The 25448-nt window shown below is 60.4% G+C and overlaps 2 protein-coding genes across 5 annotated transcripts in view; both read right to left on the bottom strand.

The window, feature by feature from the left end:
- Positions 1–619: 619 nt before the first annotated feature.
- PHLDA2 (pleckstrin homology like domain family A member 2) lies at positions 620–1692 on the bottom strand. Its single transcript, XM_006047462.3, has 2 exons — positions 1174–1692; positions 620–911 (listed from the first exon to the last, which is right to left on the bottom strand). Exon 1 carries the CDS (start codon positions 1623–1625, stop codon positions 1185–1187), a length of 441 nt encoding a protein of 146 aa, XP_006047524.1. The 5' UTR covers positions 1626–1692; the 3' UTR covers positions 620–911; positions 1174–1184.
- Positions 1693–14362: 12670 nt separating this feature from the next.
- The window catches only part of NAP1L4 (nucleosome assembly protein 1 like 4), a 50716-nt gene continuing 39630 nt past the window's right edge, over positions 14363–25448 (bottom strand). For 3 of the 4 annotated variants that reach the window (XM_025286894.3, XM_025286892.2, XM_025286896.3), the window contains exons 11-15: positions 23349–23371; positions 22894–23013; positions 20614–20643; positions 20159–20215; positions 14363–15365 (exon numbers count right to left, since the gene is read on the bottom strand). In XM_025286894.3, coding sequence (XP_025142679.1) covers positions 15327–15365; positions 20159–20215; positions 20614–20643; positions 22894–23013; positions 23349–23371 — 269 coding nt within the window. In that variant the 3' untranslated portion in view covers positions 14363–15326. Of the gene's footprint in view, positions 15366–18427; positions 18466–20158; positions 20216–20613; positions 20644–22893; positions 23014–23348; positions 23372–25448 lie in introns of all 4 variants that reach the window. The other variant, XM_025286895.2, reaches the window with a different exon arrangement.

The following is a 25448-nucleotide window of genomic DNA, read 5'->3' as shown; positions in this document are numbered from 1 at the left end:
GGGGGCAACCCTGGACACCCCATTTCCGGAGTTGGAAGGGTGGAAGCTACCCACTGGTCAGAGATCTCAGACCTCCCTCCTGATGACACATCCCGGGCCCCTTGGAGGCCTCAGCCTCCTACCCGGGGCGCAGACCACTCTCCCGTTTGCCCAGAAGCACTGGCCGCCTCGCTGGCCCAACGCGTCAGGTACGGGCCAGCAGGGCCTGACAGCTGGTCCAGCCCAGGGTGGGGTTAAGAGGAGAGCAGCAGGTGGGCAGTCAAGAGGCCTGAGGGCTTCCTTTCAGGGATGGGCAGGTGAGCAAGACGGGGCTGGAGGGGGCAGCTGAGGTCAGGCACACAAGAGCCGCTCGGATGGAGAGGCACGCGGGCCACACAGGGCCAGTTGGTCAGCAAGCAGGGTCCCAGCCTCCCCATTCACACCTGGAGTGAGCCAGGGGCCCCGGGGAGCACTCCCCCACCTTGGGAGAGGGTGACCAGGGCCTGGGAGATGACGGTGAGCACTCAAAGTGCGTTTCCTTGCCCTTCCGACACCTGGGGTGGCCGCTCCCCCCAACACCACCCAGTGATGGGACCACCGACTCCTCTCCCACAGAAAGCTCAGGGCATCACACACTGGCTGATAGAAAAGAGAATGAACTGAGTGCTTTATTGGAATGGTGGTGGAGTACAAACGTTAAGACAGATGGTTTGGATACAGGCACCATCGAAATAAATACATAGATAGCTAATAATTTAGCTTGCCCGCACAGCGGGCTCTGTGAGGCTCAGTGAATCAGCACGGAAAGGTCATTGTGTGTGAAGTAGAGTAGCACCGGGCTATATCCTTGCCCTGGTCAGCAATTGGGTGCTGTCGGGGCTCCTGTCTCCCCGGACAACTTCTGGGCTCCCGATGGTGCGGTTGGCATGATTCTGTGGAGAGAGAAGGATTCAGGGAGCTGTGCCCGAGCCCGGGGGCTGAGCCAGCCAGGGTCCAGCCTGTTGGTCTCCCGAGGCCCCTACACCGAAGGTGAAAGCGACATCTCCTGCCGCGCGCCCGAGGCGCGCCGCGATGGCGCGGCACCCAGTCCCCTCTCTACACCTAGACGGGGCAGGACCTCCACCCGACGTCAGAGATCGAAATCGTCCTCCCCCACCACCGCGTGCCGCGGGCGAGCGGGCTGCTGGCACTCACCGTGGTGGGACTTAGGGCTGGCCGCCCGGCCCGGCCTCGGGCTCCTGCTCCGCGGCGGCCGCGGCGGCCGCGGCGGCTGCTGCGGCCGCGGCGCGCTCGCGGCGGCTGCGGAAGTCCTGCAGGGCGCGGCGGTTCTGAAAGTCGATGAGCGCCAGCGTGATGGACGCGTTCCAGTAGCTCTCGCCCGCGCAGCGGAAGTCGATCTCCTTGCGGTCGGTGGTGACGATGGTGAAGTAGACGTACTTGCCGGTGCGCTCCACGCAGTCCACCTTGAGGATGGAGTGGAAACGCAGCTCCTTGGGGCGCGCGCCGGGGCCGGTGGGGAACAGCCGCAGGCGGTCGGTGGTGAGCACCCCGCGCTTCTTCTTCCACACCTGGAGCAGGCTGTCACTTCGCTTCTCCAGCTCGCCCTCTCTCAGCACCTCTCCCGGGCTCCTCATGTTCGCCAGCATGACAGTTGGAGGCAGACGACGTTCGAGCGACGGATGGCAGTGCGAGTGATGCGCTCTGGCGGCGTGGGAGCCGCCTTTATAGTGGCCGCGCGGGGCGCGCTCCGCCCCCCCCCCCTCCCCCCCGCCCCGGGCACGCCCCCGGCCCCGCCCCCCGTCGTCCTCCCCCTCCCTGCCCGCCGCGGTCGCCCGGGGGCTGCACACAGCATCCTCGCCCCGGGCCACCCAGTCCACGTGTCTGCAGCCTGCGCGCCCCCCCCCCTTGATTTCCCGGCGCTCCAACCCCCACCCCCAGCCCGGTGGGGCGACTCACGGTCCTCACCCCGCCCCGGACGCCGGCCCTGCCGGCTATGACTCACTGCTCGGGAGACCCGGGCAAGCGCCCTCGGCCCAGGCCGGCCCGGAGAGGGGTGATGGCGGGACCCAGACCCCCACCTTCCAGGTGCCCTGACACCCAGCGCAGGGCTTGTGGGGCAGAGGCAGCGGTCGCCCCGTTCCTCCTACGTCCGGGGGTCCCTCCTGGGGAAACCCTTTAGGGGCTCTGCCCCAGCCGGCCTGATCTCCCACCTTGCCGCCCGCCAGCCCTCTCCTCCTTGGTTCGGCCCGGCAGGAGAGCAGGTGTCGAGAGCTTCAGTTTTCACTCCGGTTAAGAGACAACAGCCACTTGTTAGATTTGGCAACCCACGGAAAGTGCTAGAACAGCTCCCCGTAGTGTCCAGTAAGCATGAGGGCAGGTAGGCTGCTCCAGCTCCCTTCCTGGGTCAGCCCTCCTCCCGGGCCCTCCAGGCCTCTCCACTGTGGGGGGAGGGGGGACACATAGGGACCTTCCAGGGGGCCTGGGAGCCTAGGGAGTGGGAAAGGGGTTGGTGCCTGCCCGGGGAGGGGGTCAGCCTGGGCTGGGGTGGGGGCCGTGGAGTCATGGCCTGCCAGCTGGACTAGTCTCCTTATTCACCATCGTCCTTTAAAGGGTTTAACAGGAGCAGGAAGTGATTGCTAGATCCTGCCGGGTTCCCAGGGGTGGGGGTCCAGCCGACAGAGGGGATCTGATCTGTGGGGGCCCCACCTGCTCCAGGGCCCCCACTTTCAAAACAGCTTACCTGGCTATGACCTGGGCAGGTACTGCAAAGCGAAGGGAGCAAGGTGAGCTGAGTCCTGCTGGGTGTGACAGTCACCCCACCTCCTGGTGCAAAGTGGAAACGCAGGTACTCTGGTTCAAAAAGGATTAATAACCAAGGCAGCGAAGGCGGAGCATGAAGCCACAGGTGGGACCTCCTGGGTGCAGGCCCGCCCTGAGCCAGCCGGCCCTCTGCCACCTGCCCTGGCCTTGCCTCCTGGTCCCAGCCCGGGCCCTGCAGGGTCACCGTGAGGAATAAGGGGCGCCACTGGCTGGTTCAGATGGGCGGCTCGGGCCAGGCCTGAGTGGATGGACAGGGGTGTGGAAGGGGGGCAGCTGAGAGGTGGAGTTGGGCCCAGGACTCTGGCTTGTGGAAGGGAGAGCAAGCACAGGGCCGGCTGGTCAGGCTGCGGGCAGCACGGGGGAGCAGGAATCGGCAGGCTCGCGGAGCAGGGGAGCAGGCCGAGGATGAAGCAAGCACAGGGTGGGTGGGAGGTGGGGAGACACAGCTCCCCTCAAGGCAGCACAGGGCAGAGATGTAAGGGGTGAGTTCCCTATTGCTGAGAGCATCCCAGCAGAGCTGGTAATGGTGAGACTGCTGACCCTCCTTCCCCAGGTTGTGTGTCCTGGGCTTTTGGGGGATGCAGGGAGGCAGACCAGGGCCGAGCTCTCCACCACTGCCTCTAGGGAGCCACTGTGAGCTGGCTGGGTGCCTGGCACCCTGCCTGGACCCCTCTGAGGCCCTCTGGCCGTTACCCTGACCCAGGTGCTAGGCAGTGGCAGCTCAGTCAGGGTGAGGCACACCACAGACGCTCAGCATTGCTTGAGCATCTACTGGGTACCTGCAGGCCTGGCTGGTGCTGGGGCCTGGAGGAGAAGGAAGGAACCCCGCCTGCCTGGGGAGCACTCGGCGTGGGGAGGGCGCTGCCCGTGGGACCGAGAGGACGGCTTGGCAGTCTCCCTGGCGGGGACAGGGTGCCAGAGAGGGCTTCCTGAGGAGCCAGCTAGCCAGGTCCCGGGGGACATTCTTCGTGCCCCTTTTCTCAGACGTGGAGCGGAAGCCCTGGGGAGGACGAGCTGAGAGAGGCAGGAAGGGTGTGGAGGACTTGCAGTCCAGGTGAGGCCAGGCGGGTGGTGATCAGCAGGCCCACCCGGCACTCTTCTCCATCCCCACTGGCCAGGTACCCCCAGGGCCAGCCAGTGACCAGCGGCCTGGGGGTGGTGTCCTGAAGGTGGGTCCATGGGAGCTGGGAGGGCAGGTCATCGGGTGGGAGACCACCGCTGCCCTCCCCACCCCCCACCAGGCAGCTGCACCCCCACCAGCCAGAGGTGGGGGGCCTGGGACCCCCACCAGCCAGAGATCTCCCTGCCTGGCTCAGCCAGGCCAGTGTGGGCCTGGAGCAAGGAGGGGACCCTGCTCCCGCCTCCCATGCAGGCCTGTTGGAGGGTCCTCAGAACGTGAGGACGAAGCGAAGGGCTCACCTTGCAACCCCCGTGAGGGTCTTCTAGGGGGACACCTCCCGAGCCATTTGATAGCAGGGAGGACCCGCCAGGCTGGCTTCCTGCCCAAGACGGAGGCGTGCAGTGTGGACTCGGGCTGCACCCACAGGGAGCTCCGGCCCCAGCGGGTTCTGGGCTGAGTTGGTGCTGGGGGCAGGGAGGGGGGACCCTGGCCTGAGAGACGGGGCCTGGCACCTTGGGGAGGCCAGTGTGGGCCCTGCTTTCTCCCTCCGGGTCACCCCGTTAGCTGGGGGCCGCTGGGGAGGCTTTCTTGGTTCTGCAAGGAACGGAGAAGGGGTCTCAGAGAAGTTGAGTGACTCAGCGGAGGTCACACAGCCGGCCAGCGGGCCTCAAACGCATCCGACCACGCCCCGAGCCTGGGGGCAGGAACTGGCTCTGCCCAGGGGCTGAGCGGGTGCTGGCTGGGCGGTGTTCGTGGGGCCCTGCCTCGGGACACCGGAGTCAGGCAGCACTGGTCTGAGCCAAGTTTACTAATATTTATCCAAGGGCTGCTTCCGGGATTCTCAGGGAGCCGAGGGGACCCCCTTCCAGCAAGCAGACAGAGACTGGTCCCCAAACATCCGGCTGGGGACTCCTGCCTTCCTTCCCAGCTGGTGAGGGTGTCAGGCAGGCCGGAGTGGAGCGAGGGCGCCTCTTCAAAACTCCCCATGAGGTCATTTCCCTGCGGTGATGAGGCCAGGCCTCCAGGCTCCAGCACAACCAGCCTGGCAAAAGGCAGCCTGTGAGGAAGCGTGCGTCATGGCAGCCCCGAGCCTGGGGCTGCCTGCCATGTCCTTCCTGCGGGTGACAGTGCTGAGGCCGGCCCTGCTCCCGTGCCTGGAAGTCCCCCTCCTCCAGGAAGCCCTCTGGGATTGCCAGGCATGACCTCAAGCTGGCCCTCACCAAGCACACCACTTGGGGTGTCACTCCAGTGCGGGCCTGGGGAGGTCCAAGCTGCCTGGAGTTGCAGCATCTGAGAGATGGCCTGACACCACGTGACCTGAGCCTGACACAGCCCATTGGCCATGGCCTGTGACTCAGGCCTGTCCTTAATCCTTCTCCTCAAAGCTGTGGCCTGGGAAAGGCGAGAGCTCCAAGGGCAGGAGGCAGGAGGCCTATCCCCACCTGGTTCCAGGCTCTCACTGTCAGCCCGGCCTTGGTCCCTCAGGGCTGTGTCCCTGAGCCCCTCAGCTGGAGTCCAACGGGCCCACCTCACAAGGCACTGGGGATCGCGTGAGAAACAGTGACGCTGCCCAGAGCACTGTTCCCCTCCTCGGGCCCTGGCGAACTCCTGTTCATCCGTCAGTACCCCGCTCAGAAGTCACTGCCAGTCCTGGAAAGGCAGAGACAAAGGTCTTAGGCTCCGGGACCCTTGGGGTCCAGCCCAGGTGCTTAGGAAATGTTTCTGGATGTGAGTGGACCACCTTACTGCCCAAGAGACCCAGCTCTCTGGAGTCAGAGTAACTGATGCTGGTGGAGACTGTTTCCTTGACTGGACAGCTAGGACATCCCGTGGTGGGGACAGGGCCAGGCAGGTCCAGGCCTGTGGGAGCTGAGAAGAGGGTCCTCTCCTGTCATCATAGCGTGGGGAGAGGAGAGGGGAGCCAGCTGGGAGACAAGGGACCTTTCTGGACGCTCAGACGAACACATGAGCATAATAGAGGAAAGGAGAGAGGGCGAGTGGACAGGCACGGCCACCACCTCCTGGATGGTGCTCAGTCGCCTGGGCAGTGCCATCCCAGGACAGGCGGGGCATCCTGCTCCCAGCCACAGGGCCTCGGAGTCTCAGGCAGCAAGTCTGGGGTGGGGCTGTGTCATCTGGGCTTTGATTTTTGTAAATGTGTCTATGTGTGTGTGTGTGTGTGTGTGTGTGTGTGTGTGTATATATATATATATATATAAATTTTAGTGGCTGTGCTGGGTCTACATTGCAGTACAGGCTTTTCTCTCATTGCGGAGAATGGGAGCTACTCTCCAGTTGCGGGGCGCAGGCTTCTCACTGTGGGGGCTTCTCTTGTTGTGACCGGGCTCCAGGGCGTGTGGGCTCAGTAGCTGTGGCTCCCGGGCTCCAGGGCACAGGCTCGGTAGCTGTGATGCCCCGGCTTAGCTGCTCCGCGGCATGTGGGATCTTCCCGGGATCAATCCCTTGTCTCCTGCATTGGCAGCAGGATTCTGTATCACTGAGCCATCCAGGGAAAAAGCCCCGTCATGTATATGTTAATAAAATTCTTTACTACTTAAAAAAATTACCAAAATAAATGACCAATTGTTCATATAAAAAGTTAAGAAACTGATGAAATGATTTTGAAGTTTTGAGCACTGCTCTCTCACGACTCCACCTCAGACCCACTCTCGATGTGGCAACTGACCTTTGATTCTTTTTAAAAAATGTATTGGTGTTTCATCAAAAAATTAAGAATAGCATTATCATGTCATCCAACAGTCCCCCTTCTGGGTCTCTTCCCAGAAGAAGTGAATGCAGAGAATTGAATACATGGTCACACACCCGTGTTCACAGCAGTATCCCAGCAGCCAACAGTGGAAGCAAGTGCCCATCCATGGATGCTGTTGTTCAGTCGCTCAGTCGTGTCTGACTCTTTGCGACCCCATGGACTGAAGCACCCCAGGCCTCCCTGTCCTTCACCATCTGCTGGAGTTTGCTCAACTTCATGTCCATTGACTTGATGATGCCATCCAACCATCTCGTCCTCTGTTGCCCACTTCTCCTCCTGCCTTCAGTCTTTCCCAGCATCAGGGTCTTTACCAATGGGTAGGCTCTTTGTATCAGGTGGCCAAAGTATTGGAGCTTCAGCTTCCTATCAGTCCTTCCAATGAATATTCAGGGTTGATTTCCTTTAGGATGGACTGGTTGGATCTCCTTGCAGTCCAAGGGACTCTTAAGAGTCTTCTCCAACACCACAATTCGAAAACATCAATTCTTTGGTGCTCAGCCTTCTTTATGGTTCAACTATCACTGATTTTGGAACCCAAGAAAATAAAATCTGTCACTGCTTCCACTTTTTCCTCTTCTATTTGCCATGAAGTGATGGGACCAGATTCCAGCCTGTGCTTCATCCAGCCCGGCATTTAACATGATGTACTCTGTAGCTGGAATCAAGACTGCTGGAAGAAATATCAATAATCTCAGATATGCAGATGACACCACCCTTGTGGCAGAAAGTGAAGAGAAACTAAAGAGCTCTTGATGAAGGTGAAAGAGGAGAGTGAAATAGCTGGCTGAAAACTCAACATTCAAAAAATGAAGATCATGACATCTGGTCCCATCACTTCATGGTAAATAGATGGAGAAACAGTGGAAACAGTGAGAGATTTTATTTTCTTGGGCTCCAAAATCACTGCAGATGGTGACTGCAGCTGTGAAATTAAAATATGCTTGCTCCTTAGAAGAAAACCTATGACCAACCCAGACAGCATATTAAAAAGCAGAGACATTACTTTGCTGACAAAGATCCAGCTAGTCACACCTATGGTTTTTCCAATAGTCATGTATGGATATGAGAGTTGGACCATAAAAGAAAAGCTGAGCGTTAAAGAATTGACGCTCTTGAACTGTGGTGTTGGAGAAAACTCTTAAGAGTTCCTTGGACTGCAAGGAGATCAAACCAGTCACTCTTAAAGGCGATCAGTCCTAAATATTCATTGGAAGGACTGATGCTGAAGCTGAAGCTCCAATCCTTTGACCACCAGCTGTGAAGAACTGACTCATTACAAAAGACCCTGATGCTGAAAGAGACTGAGGGCAGGAGGAGAAGGGGACATCAGAGGATGAGATGGTTGGATGGCATCACTGACTCGAAGGACATGAGTTTGAGTGAACTCCGGGAGTTGGCGATGGACAGGGAAACCTGGCGTCCATGGGGTTGCAAACGGTTGCACACAACTGAGCGACTGGAGTGAGCTGAGAGAACCAGGTGCCATGATCTTAGTTTTTTGAAGGTTGAGTTTCAAGCCAGCTTTATGGAAAAAAGCTTTTCGCCTTCATCATGGGATTTTTAGTTCCTCCTCATGTTCTGCCATTAGAGGGGTATCACCTGCATATCTGAGGTTTTTGATATTTCCCCAGACAATCTCGATTCCAGCTTGTGATTCATCCAGTCTGGCATTTTGCTTGATGTGCCATGCATATAAGGGAGTCCCTGGTGGCTCAGATGGTAAGGAATCTGCCTACAATGCAGGAGACATGGGTTCAATCCCTGGGTTGGGAATATCCCCTGGAGAAGGGAACGGCTACCTACTCAGGTATTCTTGCCTGGAGAATTCCACCGACAGAGGAGCCAGACGGGCTACAGTCCATGGGGTTGCAAAGAGTTGGACATGAGTAAGCAACTAACACTTCACTCTGCATATAAGTTAAATAAGCAGGGTGACAACATACAGCCTTGTCATACGCCTTTCCCAATTTTGAACCAGTCTGTTGTACCATGTCCAGTTCTAAGTGTTGCTTCTTGACCCACACACAGGTTTCTGAGACAGATACGGTGGTCTGTATTCCCATCTTGTTAAGAATTTTCCAGCTTGTTTTGATCCACACAAAGGCTTTGGTGTAGTCAATAAAACAGAAGTAGATGTTTTCCTGGAACTCTCTTGTTTTTTTGATGATCCAATGGGTGTTGGCAATTTGACGTCTGGTTCCTCTGCCTCTCTGAAACCCAGCTCGTACATCTGGAAGTTCTCAGTTCAAGTACTGAGGAGGCGGGACGACCCTCCTGTAGCGCCTTGGCAGGGGATGTGGTTCCACCAACACCTTGATCCGGGACTTCTGGCCTCCAGAGCTGCGCGAGGACAACACTCACTTTGCGGCCGTTTGTGACGGCCGCCCCAGGACACTGACACATCCCCCAGGGAGCCTGATGGTGAGCCTGCCTCCAACCCCGCCCACCCACTCTCACCCTCCCCTGGGCCTGCAGCCAGGTGGCTGGCAGATGAGAGCCTGTGTGAGACAGCGTGATGGGGTCATCAGCTGACCACGGGTGCTGAGACCACCGGTGACTCTGAGCTGGGTTCTCAAGGTGAGCTGGGGTTCTCCACATCACCTGACTCTCCCCAGGCGTGGACAAGGAGACAGAGCTCCTCGTGGTCTGGAAGTAAATACTTCCTGGCCAGGAGGGGAGCCAGAGGCGAGGAGAGCAGGCTTGGGACCTTCTAAGGGGCCTGGGCTGCCCCAGGAGATGGCTGACAGGGGACCAGCAGTGGGGAGGGACCTGGCCAGGGGGTCTCCTCAGCCCCTCCTCTGGGTGGAGGCTCTGCTTTCTTTGGCCCATCGGCCTCTCGCTGGACACTGCAGTCTCAGGTAGGTCTCTGCACAAAGCCCCTGCCATCCGCCAGCCCCATCTCGGCGCCCACCCATGAGCTGCTAAGGGGCCGGGCACCCTGGCCCTGGGTCCCCGGGCCCCTCAGACCAGCCCAGGCACCTCATGCTCTCACATGTCCCCTTGTGCCTCCCACTTTGAGGACCAGGGTCCTGGCACCCACTCCCCTGCCTCCTGCCCACCCTACCCTTTTCTGCAGCCATCTGCCTTGCCCCGACCCTGGAACTTCCCGAGGCAGGAGGACGCCTGTCTCACGGGGGCCCAACACCACCCCCAGGAGCCTCTGTCCCCAGGAGGATGCCCCAGCCTCGCGGAGGCCCAGCGCCGGCCCCAGGAGCCTCTGTCCCCAGGAGTCTCTGTCCCCAGGAGGATGCCCCAGCCTCGCGGAGGCCCAGCGCCGGCCCCAGGAGCCTCTGTCCCCAGGAGGATGCCTGAGCCCCACGGAGGCCCAGGGCTCTGAGCCCGCAGGCTCTGGGGAGGCGGTGTGGGCAGCCAGCCCTGTACTCAGAGTCTGGGAAGGAGGCGGTTCTGGCCTCGCACCCGGCTTCCCCTCCCTGAATCCCCAGGGCAGGAAATGATGGGTCCCCTCAGGCCCCAGATGCAGAACCAAGACCTGGGCAGGCCGCAGCCGAGTAGGGCCCTGGGGAGCCCCCAGGGAAGGAGACCACAGAGGCTGTTTGTGGCCTGTGCGAGGTCCACAGGCCCCACAAGCGTGGATCCCCGCTGGGCCGGGGTTGTCGGCTTGTCGTGGGAAGCCACGTCCGGCTGCCTCCCCGAGCTGTCGACGTGGCCAGACGGGCCGGTGACTGGGCCAGCAGACACCTCGGGGTGGGCGGGGGCCGCACCCAGGCGCACCATGGTGCCTTGGCCTCGGAATGTAGCCAGGCTGCACCTTCCCGGTGGCCCGAGGAGGCGGGGCTCACAGGGGTCTCCAGGGCCAGTGCCTGGTGGGAATCCACAGACAGGCTCCAGGGCTGTGAGAAGGGTTGGAGGAGGCTGAGGTGTCCAGAGCATCAGGGCGAGTTCAGAGGCCTGCCCAGGCCAGGAGGGTCCCAGAGCTCTTGCTGTCGGGGACTGCCTGCCAGTGACTCTGGGGGGAGTGGGGGGACGGCTGGGTCTGGGGTCATGGGCTCCTGCTGCCCACGTGGCCCTGCCCTCTGAGCCTGGGGCCGGGGGGAACATCTGCCCCCACAGGAAGGAAGCTGCTCACGAGGGCTTGGAGGCAGGGGCCCGAGTCCGGTGCGGCAGCCATTAGCCAAGGGCCACCCGTGCTCAGGACGGTGCCCTCCTGCGGGGCCCAGCCCCCAGCACAGTGCCTGCTTCCACCAGGGGCCTGGCTGGCGGCACAGCTGGAGGTGGTCCCTGTCCCCCCAGGCCTCTGCAGCCCAGCCAGCGTTGCCTGGCCCACTGGGCGCTTGGAGGCAGTAAGGGGAAGTAGGGAGGAGAGACTGAGTGGACGGTAGGCCAGAGATCCTACCCTGGGCTCCACCCTCCCGCTCTGTCCAGCCTAGTCGCCCACCTCCGGGGCGAGCCCACCCACCCCCGCCCCCCTGGCTGGGAAGAGTTCAGGGAGAAGGAACCACTGGGTTGAGCCAGCTTGGCCCTGTCACGGCCTGGACTGAAGGGGGAATCCATGGGCCTGGGGGGACGGCTAGGCCCTGGAAGAAGTGAGTCAAGTCTCTGTGCGGCCCCTGCCCCAGAGTGGAGGCCGTGAACCGACATGGCAGGCCGGCCACCAGGGTGAGGCAGGGGCCGGGAGGCCTGGTGCCCACGCCAGGCTCTGGGGCCAAAACCCCTAACCCGTAAAAGAAAACCAGAGTTTTAAGCGGAAGCACCCCCATCTGTGGGGCTTGTGAAAACATAGCTGCGGTGAAGTGTACAACCACACCTCCCCACGCGACAAGTGTGCGCCCTGACAAGTGTGCACAGGCCCCAGCCACTCAGGTGACACTTCTGAGAGCCCCGTGTCGCTGGGCTCCTGCTGCCAAGGGTCGCCCCACGCCAGGTGCACGGCCACTGCTGCCACCTTCAGCACCTTGGGCTCCTGTCCCCCGAGGCCTGGGCGCTGGGCCGCATGTCTCCCAGAAGCTGGGGTGCTGAGGCTGCCGGAGGAGGGGGTCAGAGTGGCCACTGGACCCGGAGTCCACCCCTCAGTTTTGAGAACACAGTGACAGACGAGGCGCAGGCCCTGAGGGAGGCAGGGAACCAGACCCTGAGGCCTGCGACAGAGCAAGCGGGGCCTGGGGAGCCTCATGGCAGAGACCACGGGAGGGAGGGGACCCCTGAGGAGCATTGTGAAGGCCGGGCGGGGCGCCCTGGCCATCAAAGCTCTACATGGCCCGCGGCAGTCAGGGGGCAGAGGCGGAGGCCTGTCCGCACTGGCAGCGCTGGGCCCAGGCAGCCGCAGCTCCAGGCAGAGCCGGGCGGGCATGCTGGCCAGGCCACCGCAAGAGCCACCGCCCCACTGCCTCCAGGCTGACGGCTCTGGGCAATCCTCCTGGATGCTGTGACCTTCCAGCTGCAATGGCAAGGCCTGACTGAACGCGGGGGCCCGTGAGGGCGTGGCCGTGGGGTCAGAGCCCCAGTGCTCGGTGGGGAGGGCACAGCTGCAGGGCTCCACACGGCCGTCTTGCCAAGTGTACCTGGAACAGCCAAGCGGCAGCCTGCAGCCCCAGCGCCGGGCACCCTCGCCCACCCTTCCTACCCCACAGGGGAGACAAAACCCGGTGCCGCATTCTGAGTAACCTCAACATTCTGCCCTCTACCCTGACTGTCCTGAGGTAAACCCACGTCGTCTGCCCAGGCCCTCACACGGTTCCCCAGAGCGGACACAGAAAGGGGCCATCCCAGTGTCTCTCCCCGTCTGCAGTGCCTCTGTCCAGCCTCCTGTTGAGCTGGGAGCCTCATGGGATGACTCGGCACTCACACACAGCTGCTCCTGTACATCGGTGTGCACTCACACACAGGTGTTCCCATGCACCAGTGTGCACTCACACACAGCTGTGTTCCCATGCACTGGTGTGTTTCCACACACAGCTATGTTCCCATGCACAGGTGTTCACTCACACACAGGTGTTCCCATACACTGGTGTGCTCCCACACACAGGTGTTCCCATGCACAGGTGTTCACTCACACAGTGTTCCCATGCACAGGTGTGCTCCCACACACAGGTGTTCCCATGCACCGGTGTGCTCCCACACACAGGTGTTCCCATGCACCGGTGTGCACTCACACACAGGTGTTCCCATGCACCGGTGTGTACTCACACACAGGTGTTCCCAAGCACTGGTGTGCACTCACACACAGGTGTTCCCATGCACTGGTGTGCACTCACACACAGGTGTTCCCAGGCACTGGTGTGCACTCACACATAAGTGTGTTTACCACATAGGTTCTGTTCCTCCCAACACACGCCAGATGTTCCTCACGGGCAAGAAGGTGCCTTGGTCCATCGTGGCCAGGAGTTCGCCAAGGGAGGGGACTCGACCCCTCCTGTCTCCTGGGGGTGAGTGAGGGGCCGCCCCACCCTATGGCCATCTCAAACAGCGAACCATGTCCACAGACTCGCACCCAGGTGACACACACCTCCTCTCCTGAAGCCTACAAGGTGCTGGGCAGAGAACCTAACCGTCTCCTCTGGCTCTCATCACACCAACCTGCCAAACGCTCACCAGTGCCCACCAACGTACCGAAGAGTAGCTGCTCGCCTAACTCGCCCAGCATCCTTCCACGCTCAGGGTGGAGCCGCTGCTTCGGATGTGAACTCAGGTCCATGTCCCACTGGTGAGGACAGTGGGAGAGGGACCAGGGGCAGCGAGATAAGGTGCCCCCAGTGCCATGCCGTTTGCTCGCCTCCTGCAGCCCCCCCGGGCGGTGCCCTGCACCACCACCCTAGAGTGGGGGCTCCTGAGGGGACAGGGCGGGGGTGTGGGGGCCTCGCGCACTCCCCAAGGATGGGGTACTGGCTACGTGTGGGTGGGAACAAGGCAGCCTCTCCTTGATGGCCTCTGGGGCGGGCACGGGCAAGGGTCCCCCCCCCACCGCTGGGGGGGTCTGAGGCTCGGCCGCCGCCACTTCAGTCAAGACCTTCCAGCCCTACAGTGGTCCCGGGACGCAGGCTCACCCCTCAGCCATGCTCTGCGCCTCCCACCCTCCCTCATGGCCACCAGTGCCCTCCCCTTTCTGGCCGCTCTCATGAGACGCCAGCCCCGGAGGCAGGCGGGCATGGGGTGAGCTGGACGCCTGTGTGGACGGGAGGCGGCCAGCCACCTGCCTGCCGGCCCTGGCGCCTCCTCCCTCTCTGGGCGCCGGGACCTCGCACCGGCAGAGTCCCAGCTGCGGCGCTGGAGCACGAGACCTGGGGAGCAGGTGCTTCTGGGAAGGGGGCGGAGCAAACACCGGAAACCAGAGACGCGTGACGAGACGCGGCCCTCACGCAGGAAGCGTCTTTTCCGGGAAGAGCTCCTGCTCCTGAGACGGGGGCGGGAGGAAACCCCGGGAAAGCAGCGCGAGAAGACCGACGGCACACGGCCCTCTCTCAGGAAGCGTCCCTTCTGGAACCTTCCAACCTAGAGGGTGCAAACCTGCAAATGCTCAGAAACGACTCTTTGCTGGGTTCGGAGCCGGGGACCCCAACCCATCGACAGGGAAGCGCGCCTCAGGAACACACACCCCAGGAGTCCAGAAGCCCTGGACCTGCCCACACCCAGCGCCCCAGACTGCGGCGTCCTGCAGCCCCGCCCGCCCCGGGCCCCCGCCCGCCGCAGCCCCCCAAGGAAGACACACACGCGCTGGGTCCATGGTTCACAACTTTAATAGAATATTCTAACTATTCTGTACAAATTGAAAACACTGTATTCAGTTACAAATGTTAAGTAAGGCTGAGCACTCTACAGCCTGGCCACAGCCTGAACTCCCCGGGCCAGAGGTCACACACTCAAAACCCACACGCCACCAAGGACAGGTCGCTCGGAACCCAAGGCTTTTAAGACAAAATGAGTGTGGGGCCAAGAAATGGGAGCTACGAGAAAGCAAGACGTGTGGCACTACGGAGGAAAGCCGTGTTTGCCGGCCGGAGCCCCTCCCCGCGAAGCCTGGCAAACCCCGGTTCTGCCCCCAGCCCCACCCCCGTCCCCAAGGCCAAGCACCGTCCGCGTGTCCTGAGGGGGCAGCTTCTTCCGCGGGGTCTGCAGCCTGACCAGCACCTCCGGCTCAGGGCACCGGGTGTCTGGTCCCCACAGGGTCTCAGAAACTTGGACGACAAGCGAGAGTGCACGCCCCCAAGCCGTCACCAGCGTGAAAGATAAATAAATACGAGATGAACCACAAAAGCGGGAGCCTCAGGGTCAGTCCCGAGGAAAATAAAACTAAAGAAGGAGCAGTGTGAGAAGGGCGCCTACCCCCGCTGGCGCTGCAGGGACTGGCAACAGCGCGTGGGCGTCTTCAAACAAAACGCATCCTGTCCGATGGCGGAAGGGTGAACGAGTCCTAGATGCCCTGGAACCACACCCCTGGACACGTGCCCCTGGCGTCCAGGGATCCCCAATGCGATCTGCAGGGCCCTCCCCAAGGCCGGGCTGGGGGAGTCCACTGAGCTGTGCCCGAGGCCGTAGAGGGTGCTGGAATTAAACCTCCTATCTCTGAAATGCGTCTGAGCTGCCACTGTACAGGTTAAGCAAAATAATAAAGTAAAAGGAGAAGTTAAGTGAAAACCATGCACTTGAAAACGAGTCAGGGGCAACGCTGTCCACGCGGCCGCCTCACTGCTGCTTGCACTCCGAGGGCTGGCTGGGCTCCTTCTGTCAATGAGAGAAACCGAGACTGTAGAGAACCGGGCGACCCGTCAGCAGGTGTCTCCATCCAACAACGACAACACAGACTCAATACGTCACTTGCTCTTACTAAAAAACTGGTTGCTAACATACACTTTGAAAATAGTAACAAAAAAATAAGCTAACTTCCCATAAACAAGGGCACAGTGGGGCTGCCTTTTCTTGTTTAAAGACATCCTAGCTGTCAGCAGGAGGATCTCAGGGTGAGGGGAGGTCCTTCAGGGGCACAGAGTAATTAAACAGAGCAGCGCCCCGTCCCCAGCTGGAAGGCCCCGGCTCTGGGACAGCACTGATGGGCCAGGCTTCAGGGCCCTGCCTGGGACACACCTGCCCCCAGGCCCAGGCCTCAGAGCTCCGCTTACTGACGGGGACAAGGCCATGACAGTGGATGAGGGGCCACTGAGAGCGCCACAGACCAAGCCCAACCCTCCCAGGAGCCCCGCAGCGGGCACGCTAGCCTTCCAGAAGAGGAGGAGGGGAGACCACTCCCCAGAGCAGACTCACTTGACTACAGTCTAACGGAGAACAGCTCACAGCGTCTCAACCTGTTTAGCAACCCCATGAATTTTGTGTGGAGACCACCAGAGCCTCAGACACAGACAACGATTTTACTAATACTTCTGAGCCAATGATTTACTCAACAGGAACCCATGATTTCTGGCTGGGAAGATGACAAATTACTCTGAATATAACCTGGCATGTCTAAGAGTCTAAGAAAAAGTAGCATCACACAGTTTAAAAGAAACATCTGGGATAACACAACCAAAGCTGAGGATTAACAAACCGGGCACCATCCTGTGGGAACCCACACGTGCAGGACGAAGAGCCCACGTGTAAAGGATGCACAGAGACAAAACAGGGAGCGCAGGCCCCAGGCTGAGCCCCTCACGCACGAGTGCGTGAGCACAGGGCCAAGCGGGACGCTCGCTCCGGGCCTGGCCTCGGGCCCGCCCAGCACTGGGCTAACGGCACCGCCTCACACACTCCCCGGGAACACCGCCCGGAGCCTGGGCCCGGAGCGAGCTCCCCGACGAGGAGCTCTACCTGGAAGAGACCTAACTCAAACTGTCATCTCAAAGGGGGCCTGGAGGCAGCCTGGACACGTGGCCACAGGGCTCAGAGGCTGGTTCCAGACTCACTGGGTGTGCAGAGGTGCTCCGGCTGGGGCAGCGGCGTGCAGCCGTCTGGGGACAAAGGGAGGCGTGTATCTCCAGGCTGGAGAGCTGAGGCCAAGGAGGTGGGCCCGGGCAGGAGACTCAGAACCAGGACGTGGCACCACCTCCCTCCAGGGAAATGGACGCAGAGGACAGACAGGATGCCGTGTCACACGGAGCAGCATGCAACTCATCGCACCGTCTCCGGGGCCACACCTCCTCTGCCACGAGCGTGCATCACCAACTGTTCACCTCGGGGGCTGCAGACACTGGAGGGAACTGGTTGTCCCAAGGCCAGGACTGGCGGTGGGGGTGGGGGTGGCGGTGGGGGAGGCGGAGGGGAGCTCACCAGGCGGGGGAGCGGGGCCACCTGTGGCACGCTGCCTCCCCCAAGCACAGCCCCACCCCGGGCCAGCGTCCACACAGACCCAACTTCCAGGCTGGAGCACTGACACAGAGCCCTGCAGTCCCGCGAGTGAACTCTGTCAACAGGACACCAGGCTCTGGCCTGTGAGCCCAAAACAACCTGCAGGAACTCCCGCCCTCACATCACGAGCTGTCAGAAGCCTGGTCATCAAGGGATGAAAGGGCCAACACCCTACCAGCTGGGGGCATTTAGGAGAAAGCCCTTCACAGATAGCAACTCCCCAAGAGGGTAGGCCCCCACCAACCCGCCCTAGCCTCAGCGCTGGTGGCCCAGTCCTGGGGGCGGCCTCCTCCACAGGGGCTCCGGACCTGGAGAGACAGACGCTCAACAGCGTGACTGGTTCTGCCAGAGGACACGCTGGGCTGCTCACAGACGGCCCGCTCCACCGGCTAGGGTCGGGGAGCAGAGGGGCTTTGGGCCCAAGAGGCCCGGTGCCATCCCTTGGACAACATGGGCAGTGGGGGCCAAGAGCAAGGAGACACGACCCGACACGACCGCTCTAACCCCTCACAGACAGCCCAGGGTGGGCGTGCACGCTGCCCACCAAAGGCTTCTATAGCCCCATCCGCCTGCCTGCCTCGGTTTCCTGAGAAAGCCAGCCCGCCGGAGCGAAGGGACGGGGTGCACACAGACGCCCTCTCCAGCTCGGAGGTGCAGACACAGCCCTGCTCTTCCAGGAGCCCCCACACCAGCGCAGGCTGGGGAGCCCTGCTCCCGCCTGGATGCCAACACTGCCACCCCGGCTTCACACGGGTCTCCTGTTCGCACCTCCCTCCCTTTCCCACAGAAGCCAACAGTGGCGTCCGTGAGGGGGACTCGTGACACGGGCAGAGCCATGAGCAGGGGACCCCACAGGGGACGGGGCGAACGGCCTCAGTCTGGAGCTGGTTCTTAGTCGAGCCGCACACACCTCGGCAACCTCCGCAGCACTCACCCACGCCCACGGGATGCTGGCGCCAGCAGCTCCCAAGACAGAACATTCTGGCACATTAACGCCCACCCTTTACTCCCTGCCGGTCTGCACCTGAACTTAAGCAGCATGAACGGGCAGCAGACACAGGTTGGGGGGGGGGCGTGGGTCACGGTGGGCAGCAGGCTGGCCCTGCTTGGGAGGCCTGGGCATCCTGGTCCAGCCTCTCACTCGGGGCGGGGAGCGGGGGGTGGGAGGGATGGGAAGGGGGGCAGCCCTGCTGTCAACAGAGATGTCACACCAGTGACATCGCCACTACCTGGTTGGCAACAAACTCTGGGCTCGGCCAGCAGGAGCCCGACGTGGCTTCTGTCGGCTGGTTTTCAAAGTGCACATGGCAGACACCTGCTCTCGGAAAGCCCTGTCCAGCCCCGCACACACCGAGCGGCCCTGGACACGCTACCCGTCACAACGTGGCATTGTTACAAAACACAGACCACAAGTTTGGAAGGTATGAATGAATGGGATTCCACCTTACCTAGAAACGCATGAATGATTAACAGACAAAAATTACACCTAAATGGGGAAAAAAATTGAAAGGAACCATCAGCATGAGAGAAAATGAAATGCACAAGATTAAACAGGAGGAAAGAGCCACAATTTCCCATAGTCCCAAAGGGCTGCACAGTATCAACCCTAAAACGGGAAACCTCACACGCAGACCTGCACCTTTAATGCCCGAACAGCCCCTCTTCCATACTGCCCTCTGCTCGTGGCAGACTGGCCTGAGAGTCCTCTGAAGAGGAGCACCGCAGAACAGCGCTGTCCCCTCACGGCCCAGAGGACCAGACCGGACCCTGCGGCGAGCCCGACAGGGGCCCCGCACACCACGAGCCCCGGTCCCTCTCGGCCGCCCCCGACCAGCGAAACACACCCAAGCCCTCATGGTTAGTGCTGGCCATCCCCTCCTTCTGTGGTCACCAGGTGAGGCTGCTCTTCTAGAAGGCCCAGACATGAGACAGGACAGGAGGCCTGGCCATGGAGAGAAGAGGCGGACGACGACGGGAGACGACAGGACAGGAGTGAGCAGCCTCAGTGCCGCGAGGGACGGGCGGCAGGCGGGCCCTGGAGTCGGAGGCAGCCGCCGGAGCCGTCTGCCTCTGGCCTGGAATCCCACTGTGAATGTGTGCCTCAGGCCCCCGGGGGCTGCAGAGCAGCCAGGCACATACACCTGGGCGCAGGCAGGGCACGACTCCTCACCTGACGGTGAAGGGCGAGGCACTTGGGGCCCTGGTGTGCACGGTTCCACCGTGAAAGGGACAGGCTGGCTTAGAGAAGATGAACGTGTCCGAGTCCATGCCCAGAGCAGTACCTGCACGGTACGCTGAGGTGGTAAATGCGCTCACACCCTTCCCCAGAAGGAAGCACCACTGTGAGCGTGCATTCGTAGACACGGCTGGTGCCACGGAGCACTCAGACCTGGTTACCCATGGCCAGCCTCGGGCCCGAGCTGGGGAGACAGACAACCACGTCTCCTTAGAGCCCACAGCGCCGAGCACAGCTCGTCCTCTGACAGCTGTGGCGCCCTGAGTCCTAAGCGGCAGGAGAGCCGCAGCTTCCCACGAGCAAGAGGGCTCTCGGCGCAGCTTCAGAACAGCAGCAACACAGCCCTGTGTGTAAAATACGCGCCAAGGGCAAGCTCCTTGATGTAAGCTCATCTCAGACGACAGATGAAACCTAACTAGATGTAAAATTACTGGACTGCCTGCCACTCATCCCCATCAGTTGCTTCTTTGTTGGTTTTTGCAAAGCTTCCTGGTTTATTTCAAATTATCTAAGCTGTTGAGACGTATCTCCTCACTAGTCTCAGCACAGTTACGACTGTAAACTTATGCCTGCTGTTCCGTATTCTAGTCATCAAGACAAACCAAACCCTGTCTCTGTACTTTTTCCAAAAACAAACACAAAACAAAAAGGTTTATTCACGCTGCCAACTACACCATAAAGATAAGGAACATAAAGCTGCTCTCCAGAGTAAGTTTACATAAATAAGACACAGACTGAGAAAGAGCTGGAAAGCCATTTAACACTCAAATTGTTTATCAGGTATCTAAACAGCTCGTCATCCGAGTATATTTCTGGTACAATTTTAACTTCTAATTAGAGAAAAACAGGCACATGTTCATAACAGCCCGGCTCAAAGCTAGGAATGTGTTTTAAAAGTTCAGCAGTACCGCAGACACAGGTGCGGGGATTCCCGACAACTCACCTTGGGGTTAATCTCGGCATCATCATCGTCTTCTGCTTCCTCGTCTCCTTCTAGCTCCTGCATCAAAAGGAGGGACAACGCGCTGAACAGACAGGACTCCTTTGATTCACAAGGAAACTGGCTACAATCACTATCACCCACACTCAACCAAATCCCTCCTTTGGACACTTTTCTCACAGATGACCCTGAAGTAAACACACTGCTGATCAAGTGGATTTGTCTGATCAATGGTTATTTTGTAAGATGCACTTTCGTCAGCCAACTGCAGGGTCCAACTCAACACTGCCACCCATCTGCACGTTGTAGCGAGCACTCGCCAGGGCCGAGGGCCTCCAGGGCAGGTCCCCACAAGACAAGGGTATCGTGGCCAGTTAGACCCCACAGCCCCCGTCCACTCAGGAGAGAGGGCCGAGGACCACCTCGGGGAACGGCGTCTCACGTGAGCCAGCTCTTACCTCCTCTTCTCCTTCCTCACCTTCTTCAAACTGCAAGGAAAGGAAAGAGGTTTTTACAAAGCACAGTGGCAGCCTGACCCAGACACAGCGCCTGCCCCGTGTCCACAGTGGCCCAGCCTCCGAGCAGAAGCCAGCTTCCTGCCATGTCGTGCCATGTTCGTGGGACAACAGGTATCTGAAAACCACCCCAAACAAAGACTACGGGTGGGGCTGGGGCCCAGGAGCCGGTCAGCGTGGGCTGCGCCGTGTTCAACCGGGAACCAGGCCCATCTAAGGCAGCCGGCCGCATGTTTATTACACACAGGACTCTCAGTGTCACCCTACATCTCAGACAAGGGGAAATCGTTCATCTGTATCTAGGAACGTAATGAAACCTGGTGTTTAAAGTATGCCAGGAGAAACTCCAACACTGTGGCTGAATGAACGTCTGGATCCAACCTCTCATGTGTCCAAGGACACTGCTGGTCAGGCTCCCGGCCGAGTCCCAGATATTAGGCTGCTCCCAGAAGCAAACAAAACTACAAGAACCTCATTCCCGTTGGCTGCATTAACAAGGCACCTGCAGATGGAGCAGGCTTTCTCTCACGGTCTTTCTTCCTGGAGTCCCCCTCCCAAAGTCCTCAGCAACAGCTCAAAGCCACTCGGCAGAGCGCAGCTTGGGCCTGGTCTGCACGCCCCCTTGGCCTGAGCAGCAGCAGGATGGGGACGTCGCGTGCTCCTTCCTAACCCATGTCCTGAGCAGCCTTTGACAGTGTGGGCGGCCCGTCCCACGGGAACCAGCCTTGGACAGGCTCACGTGCTGGTTTCCTGAGGCTCCACGGGCACCGTCTCACCCTGGACCAACCTCTGAGAGCTCTGTGCAGCCACCTCAAATTCTGGCAGAGCCAAGGCTCCGAGCATGTGGAAGCCCAAGCCCGAACGCCTGCGTGCACGCCACCCCGATATGACACCCAGCCCCTGCGCTGCTCCGAGCAGGTCTGACATGGGGGCTCGCACGCCTGTCCCCACACCCTGCGCTTCCTCAATCAGGAGCCTGAAGAGTAGCTAGAGTGATTACGTCAGCCCCAGCGCACACGCGGGCACCTGCAGAGCTGGGGCTTCAGGCCTGTAGGCTGAGTGAGCCCCTGGACCACACCGTGAACCTGCGGTGTGGCCGATGGCATCAGTAGTGAAAACAGACACAGATGTCACCAGGAGTAGCTGCCTGGCGTGTACTGTGAGTAAATAAATATACACGCTGCATCATCAGGTGTTTACAATGGTGGGTATATGATCATGAGAAGGCCTATGGACCCTCGTCTGGAAGGGGTTTCCAGTGTTCTTGGCCAGATTAGATAAATCCAATCCTCTGGCTCCTCAGCTGCCAACGGCCGTATCTCACATCGCCCGGTGTCATGCAGTGCCAGCCCTGCCACAGTGGACACAGTGCAGGATGGTGCCCTCGCTGCAGAAGGTGCTACTGGACGGCATCGGATCAGAATCTGTACGACCAGTGTCTCCTAAGCTGATCCTTGAGCAATGACCTGGGCGCTTTCATGACCCCTGGATACGCCATGCCGGGCGTGTCCATGCTCCTGGGACAGACTGCACCTAAGAAGCCCAGTGGTCTCAGGCGATGCAGCCGCACGCCCAAGCTGGCCCACGCTCGCCGCCCCGGGGCCTGTAGCACACAGGAGGGTGCTGAGCAGCGCAGGCCCGCCCGGCTTCTGCTGCTCGGCCGGGAGCCCCCATAGACCTCACCAGAGAGGACACCTCAGAGTGCTCAACATGAGGGAGTAAATGTCAACTAAGCCGCTTCCAGTAACACTACAGGACGAAAACCTCCTCTCCACACAGCAAGAAGGCTGGCGGCACCCGGGCCGTGGTCACGACGGAGAATGGTCTCGGGTGACAGCTCAGGAACAGCTGGCCAGGCGAGCTCAGGGGCCCCGCTCCCAAGCTCTGCCTGCGAGAGGCCAACTCCTCCAGGCCCAACGGAAGGGGCTGGCCCAGGGGCCGTCTTCCTGTGGAGCGTGGGGTTCTCTCTCTGGAGTCAACACGCCACATGCCAGCATGACTCGGCTCTGAGAGTCCCCACGTGGCGTTGAGTGACAGTCCCCATGTCTGGAGGTCACCCCAGCCACACACCTCGAATGCAGCAGTGAGACTGTAGGTCTGGAGAGGACAGCCTGAAAGGCGTCACTGCACAGGCTGACTTGGGCCATGCCTTCTGCCCCAGGCTCCAGAGAGCACCGCTCCAATGCAGGGCCCCCCAGGCCACCCGCCCCCCGGACCACCTACGTTGTCATCGTCCTCGATGGCCTCCCCCGTGAAGTAGAGCACGGCGCGCGGCACGATCCGCTCACGGAAGAAGTGTCCGATCTCAAAGTCGGAGGCTAACGTGAACTCGGAGTCTTCATCCTGGGAGGGGAAGCTCAGTGCTTACCTGTTTCCACAGGGTAAATGTCACCTTCTCTCACCAGACCCCACCCCACTGCCTGGGACCTGGTTTAGAGGTGCGGGCGCTGGCGCTGCATACTGCAGGAGAGGCAGGTAAGTGCTGGGTGCAGGCTGAAGGACATGGCTGCCCCTGAAGCCCACCCACAGAGCACGCCCCTGTCCCACACCACGGTGCAACGGATACAGGTTCACCCCTGGTTTTTAGGGGAGCAGGAACGGGTTAAAAAGGAAGCAGTGAACTAGTCAGGAATAGGCCTTAACAGCAGAATAGATCTTAGTAACAATGCAAATCTTACCAGTGATTCTCCATCCCCTGATGCTAGAAAAAAGAAAACATCTGATTACACAGATAATTAAAGCCCCCCGGACGCTTGGCTGACAGATAAACAGCATGGTATACCAGAAACTGCCAAAGCGGGATGCCCCCACTTGCTCTCCTCCCACCGCAGACTGAAGCTGCCCAGGGTCTCCCAGCCCCCAGGCCCAGCTGGAGAAGGCCACTCGCGGGTGGAATGGTGCACTGGGGGCCAGACTGCAGGTCTCAGTGCATCTGTGCTTTGGGTGGCGCTTCACCTCGTGTAACTCCGTGTGATGAGTCAACAGAAAACAGGAAACTCTGAGTCCCTGGAAATCCTCGCGGCACTGAGGCGCTGCACCTCAGCTAGGCTGGGGCTCTACTTCTGTGTGCTTGCAAAGGAGAAGGGAGGGGACAGTGCTGACCGCCCCCCTCCCAGGATGGCTCCCGGCGGGCGGGGTGCCAGCACTGACGCTGCCCTTGGCAGCGCCCCGCACCCGCACTGAAGCTGAGCCACGGAGCCTCCAGCGCCCAACGCCAGGACAGCCCAGCACAGAGCCGAGCGCGGCAGAGGAGCGGGCCTGAACCAGTGCTCAGCAGGGCCCGATGATGTGCACGCGGTGTGTGAGTCTCCTCTGCTGGGCACGCGCTGTCCCCCACCTCCCCGGAGCCCCACTGCTGTGAGGTCTGTCCCGGTGGGGTGTGAGCCCCACCCCCAGGGTGGCCCCCAGCCTCACATGCAAGCGGGATGCAGGTTCTGGGACTCGGGCCTTGGGGCAGCAATCACAAGGGCTTGCTCCCCGACTGCTGGGCCCGTTTTGCACTAATACCACAGAGGCGCTGGACCAGCAGAGGTGGTTTCCTACATCTGAAAAGGCCTTTTACTGATCTTAATTTTTCCCTCGACCACACCACCATCCTTCCCCCACCGTCACCCTCTACTCATTTTCATACAGCGGATCACTTAATATTGTTTCACAACAGCGACACACCCTAAAACTCAGCCACTTCAAATACACGACTTAGTGACCTCTGACACCTTCAGACTTGTGCAACCACAACACGAGGCAGGAGGGAAGGGGCGACAGGGGTGGGACGGTCGGAGGCGTTGCCGACTTGATGGGCCTGAGTCTGAGCGAACGTGGGGAGATGGGGAAGGACACGGAAGCCTGGCGTGCTGCGGTCCACGGGGTTGAAAAGAGCTGGACACGAATGAGCAATGGAACAACCACCACATCATAGTTTCTGAACCCCACTAAACTCCCCCCAAATCCTCAAGTCCACTTAATGCCATCTTAATTGCTATTAATTATCTGGAAGTCCAACAAGCTCAGTGAATTTAGGATTCAAAGCCCCTCTTCTTCACGGTGAGTTCACACAGGAAACCTCCAGCATTCCCAAGCGAGGCTCTGAAAGGGATCTTTCCCAATAAGGAAATTTGAGACTCATGTTTACAGCTGATCTTATCCCCTAAACTGACACACCCTGGGACCTTTCAGGCTCAAGAACAAACCCAGACAACAGCCACAACAGTGAAAAACAAGGCACTGGGTGGGGACGGGCAGCCTGCCCCTCGGCTTGGGGTCAGAGCCCAGTGACGCCACCGGATGGCCTCTACAAACAGCCCGAAGGGCTACCATCACCTGGAGCGGGGCTGCTGTTCCTCACTGGCTCCTGTTCACGGAAAATAGTGTTCTCCCCTCATATCCGTATTCCAGCACGGCCAGCAGGCTTGGCTGTCGAATTCTCGGGAGTAGTAAGTCACATGAAGACGGCCATGCAGCCGTGCTCTCGGCCCTCCGAGTCCCACCTCGGGTTCAGAGTTGGGGGGGAGGACAGGGGCCGCTGCCCAGCCCCGACTCTGCCCTAAGTCCACATTTGTCACAACACCTAAGGCCCAACTGCCTCGCGCTCCACACCCCAGTCTGAGAGAGGGGTGGGTGGACGGTCTACAAGCTGTGCACGTGTGAGAGCACCCGTGGGCCCCGCCCCGGGGCTGAGGACTGCCTGGGGGCTGCCTGGCAGGACGGGTACCCATGGACCCACCAGGACAGCCGCAGCTGCAGGGCAACTCACAGCACTGTCCTCGCCAGAGGACCGG

The sequence above is a fragment of the Bubalus bubalis genome, chromosome 5 (assembly GCF_019923935.1).
Source record: "Bubalus bubalis isolate 160015118507 breed Murrah chromosome 5, NDDB_SH_1, whole genome shotgun sequence".
NCBI classification, from domain to species: Eukaryota; Metazoa; Chordata; class Mammalia; order Artiodactyla; family Bovidae; genus Bubalus; species Bubalus bubalis.
This window is presented reverse-complemented; position numbering and strand designations above follow the sequence as displayed.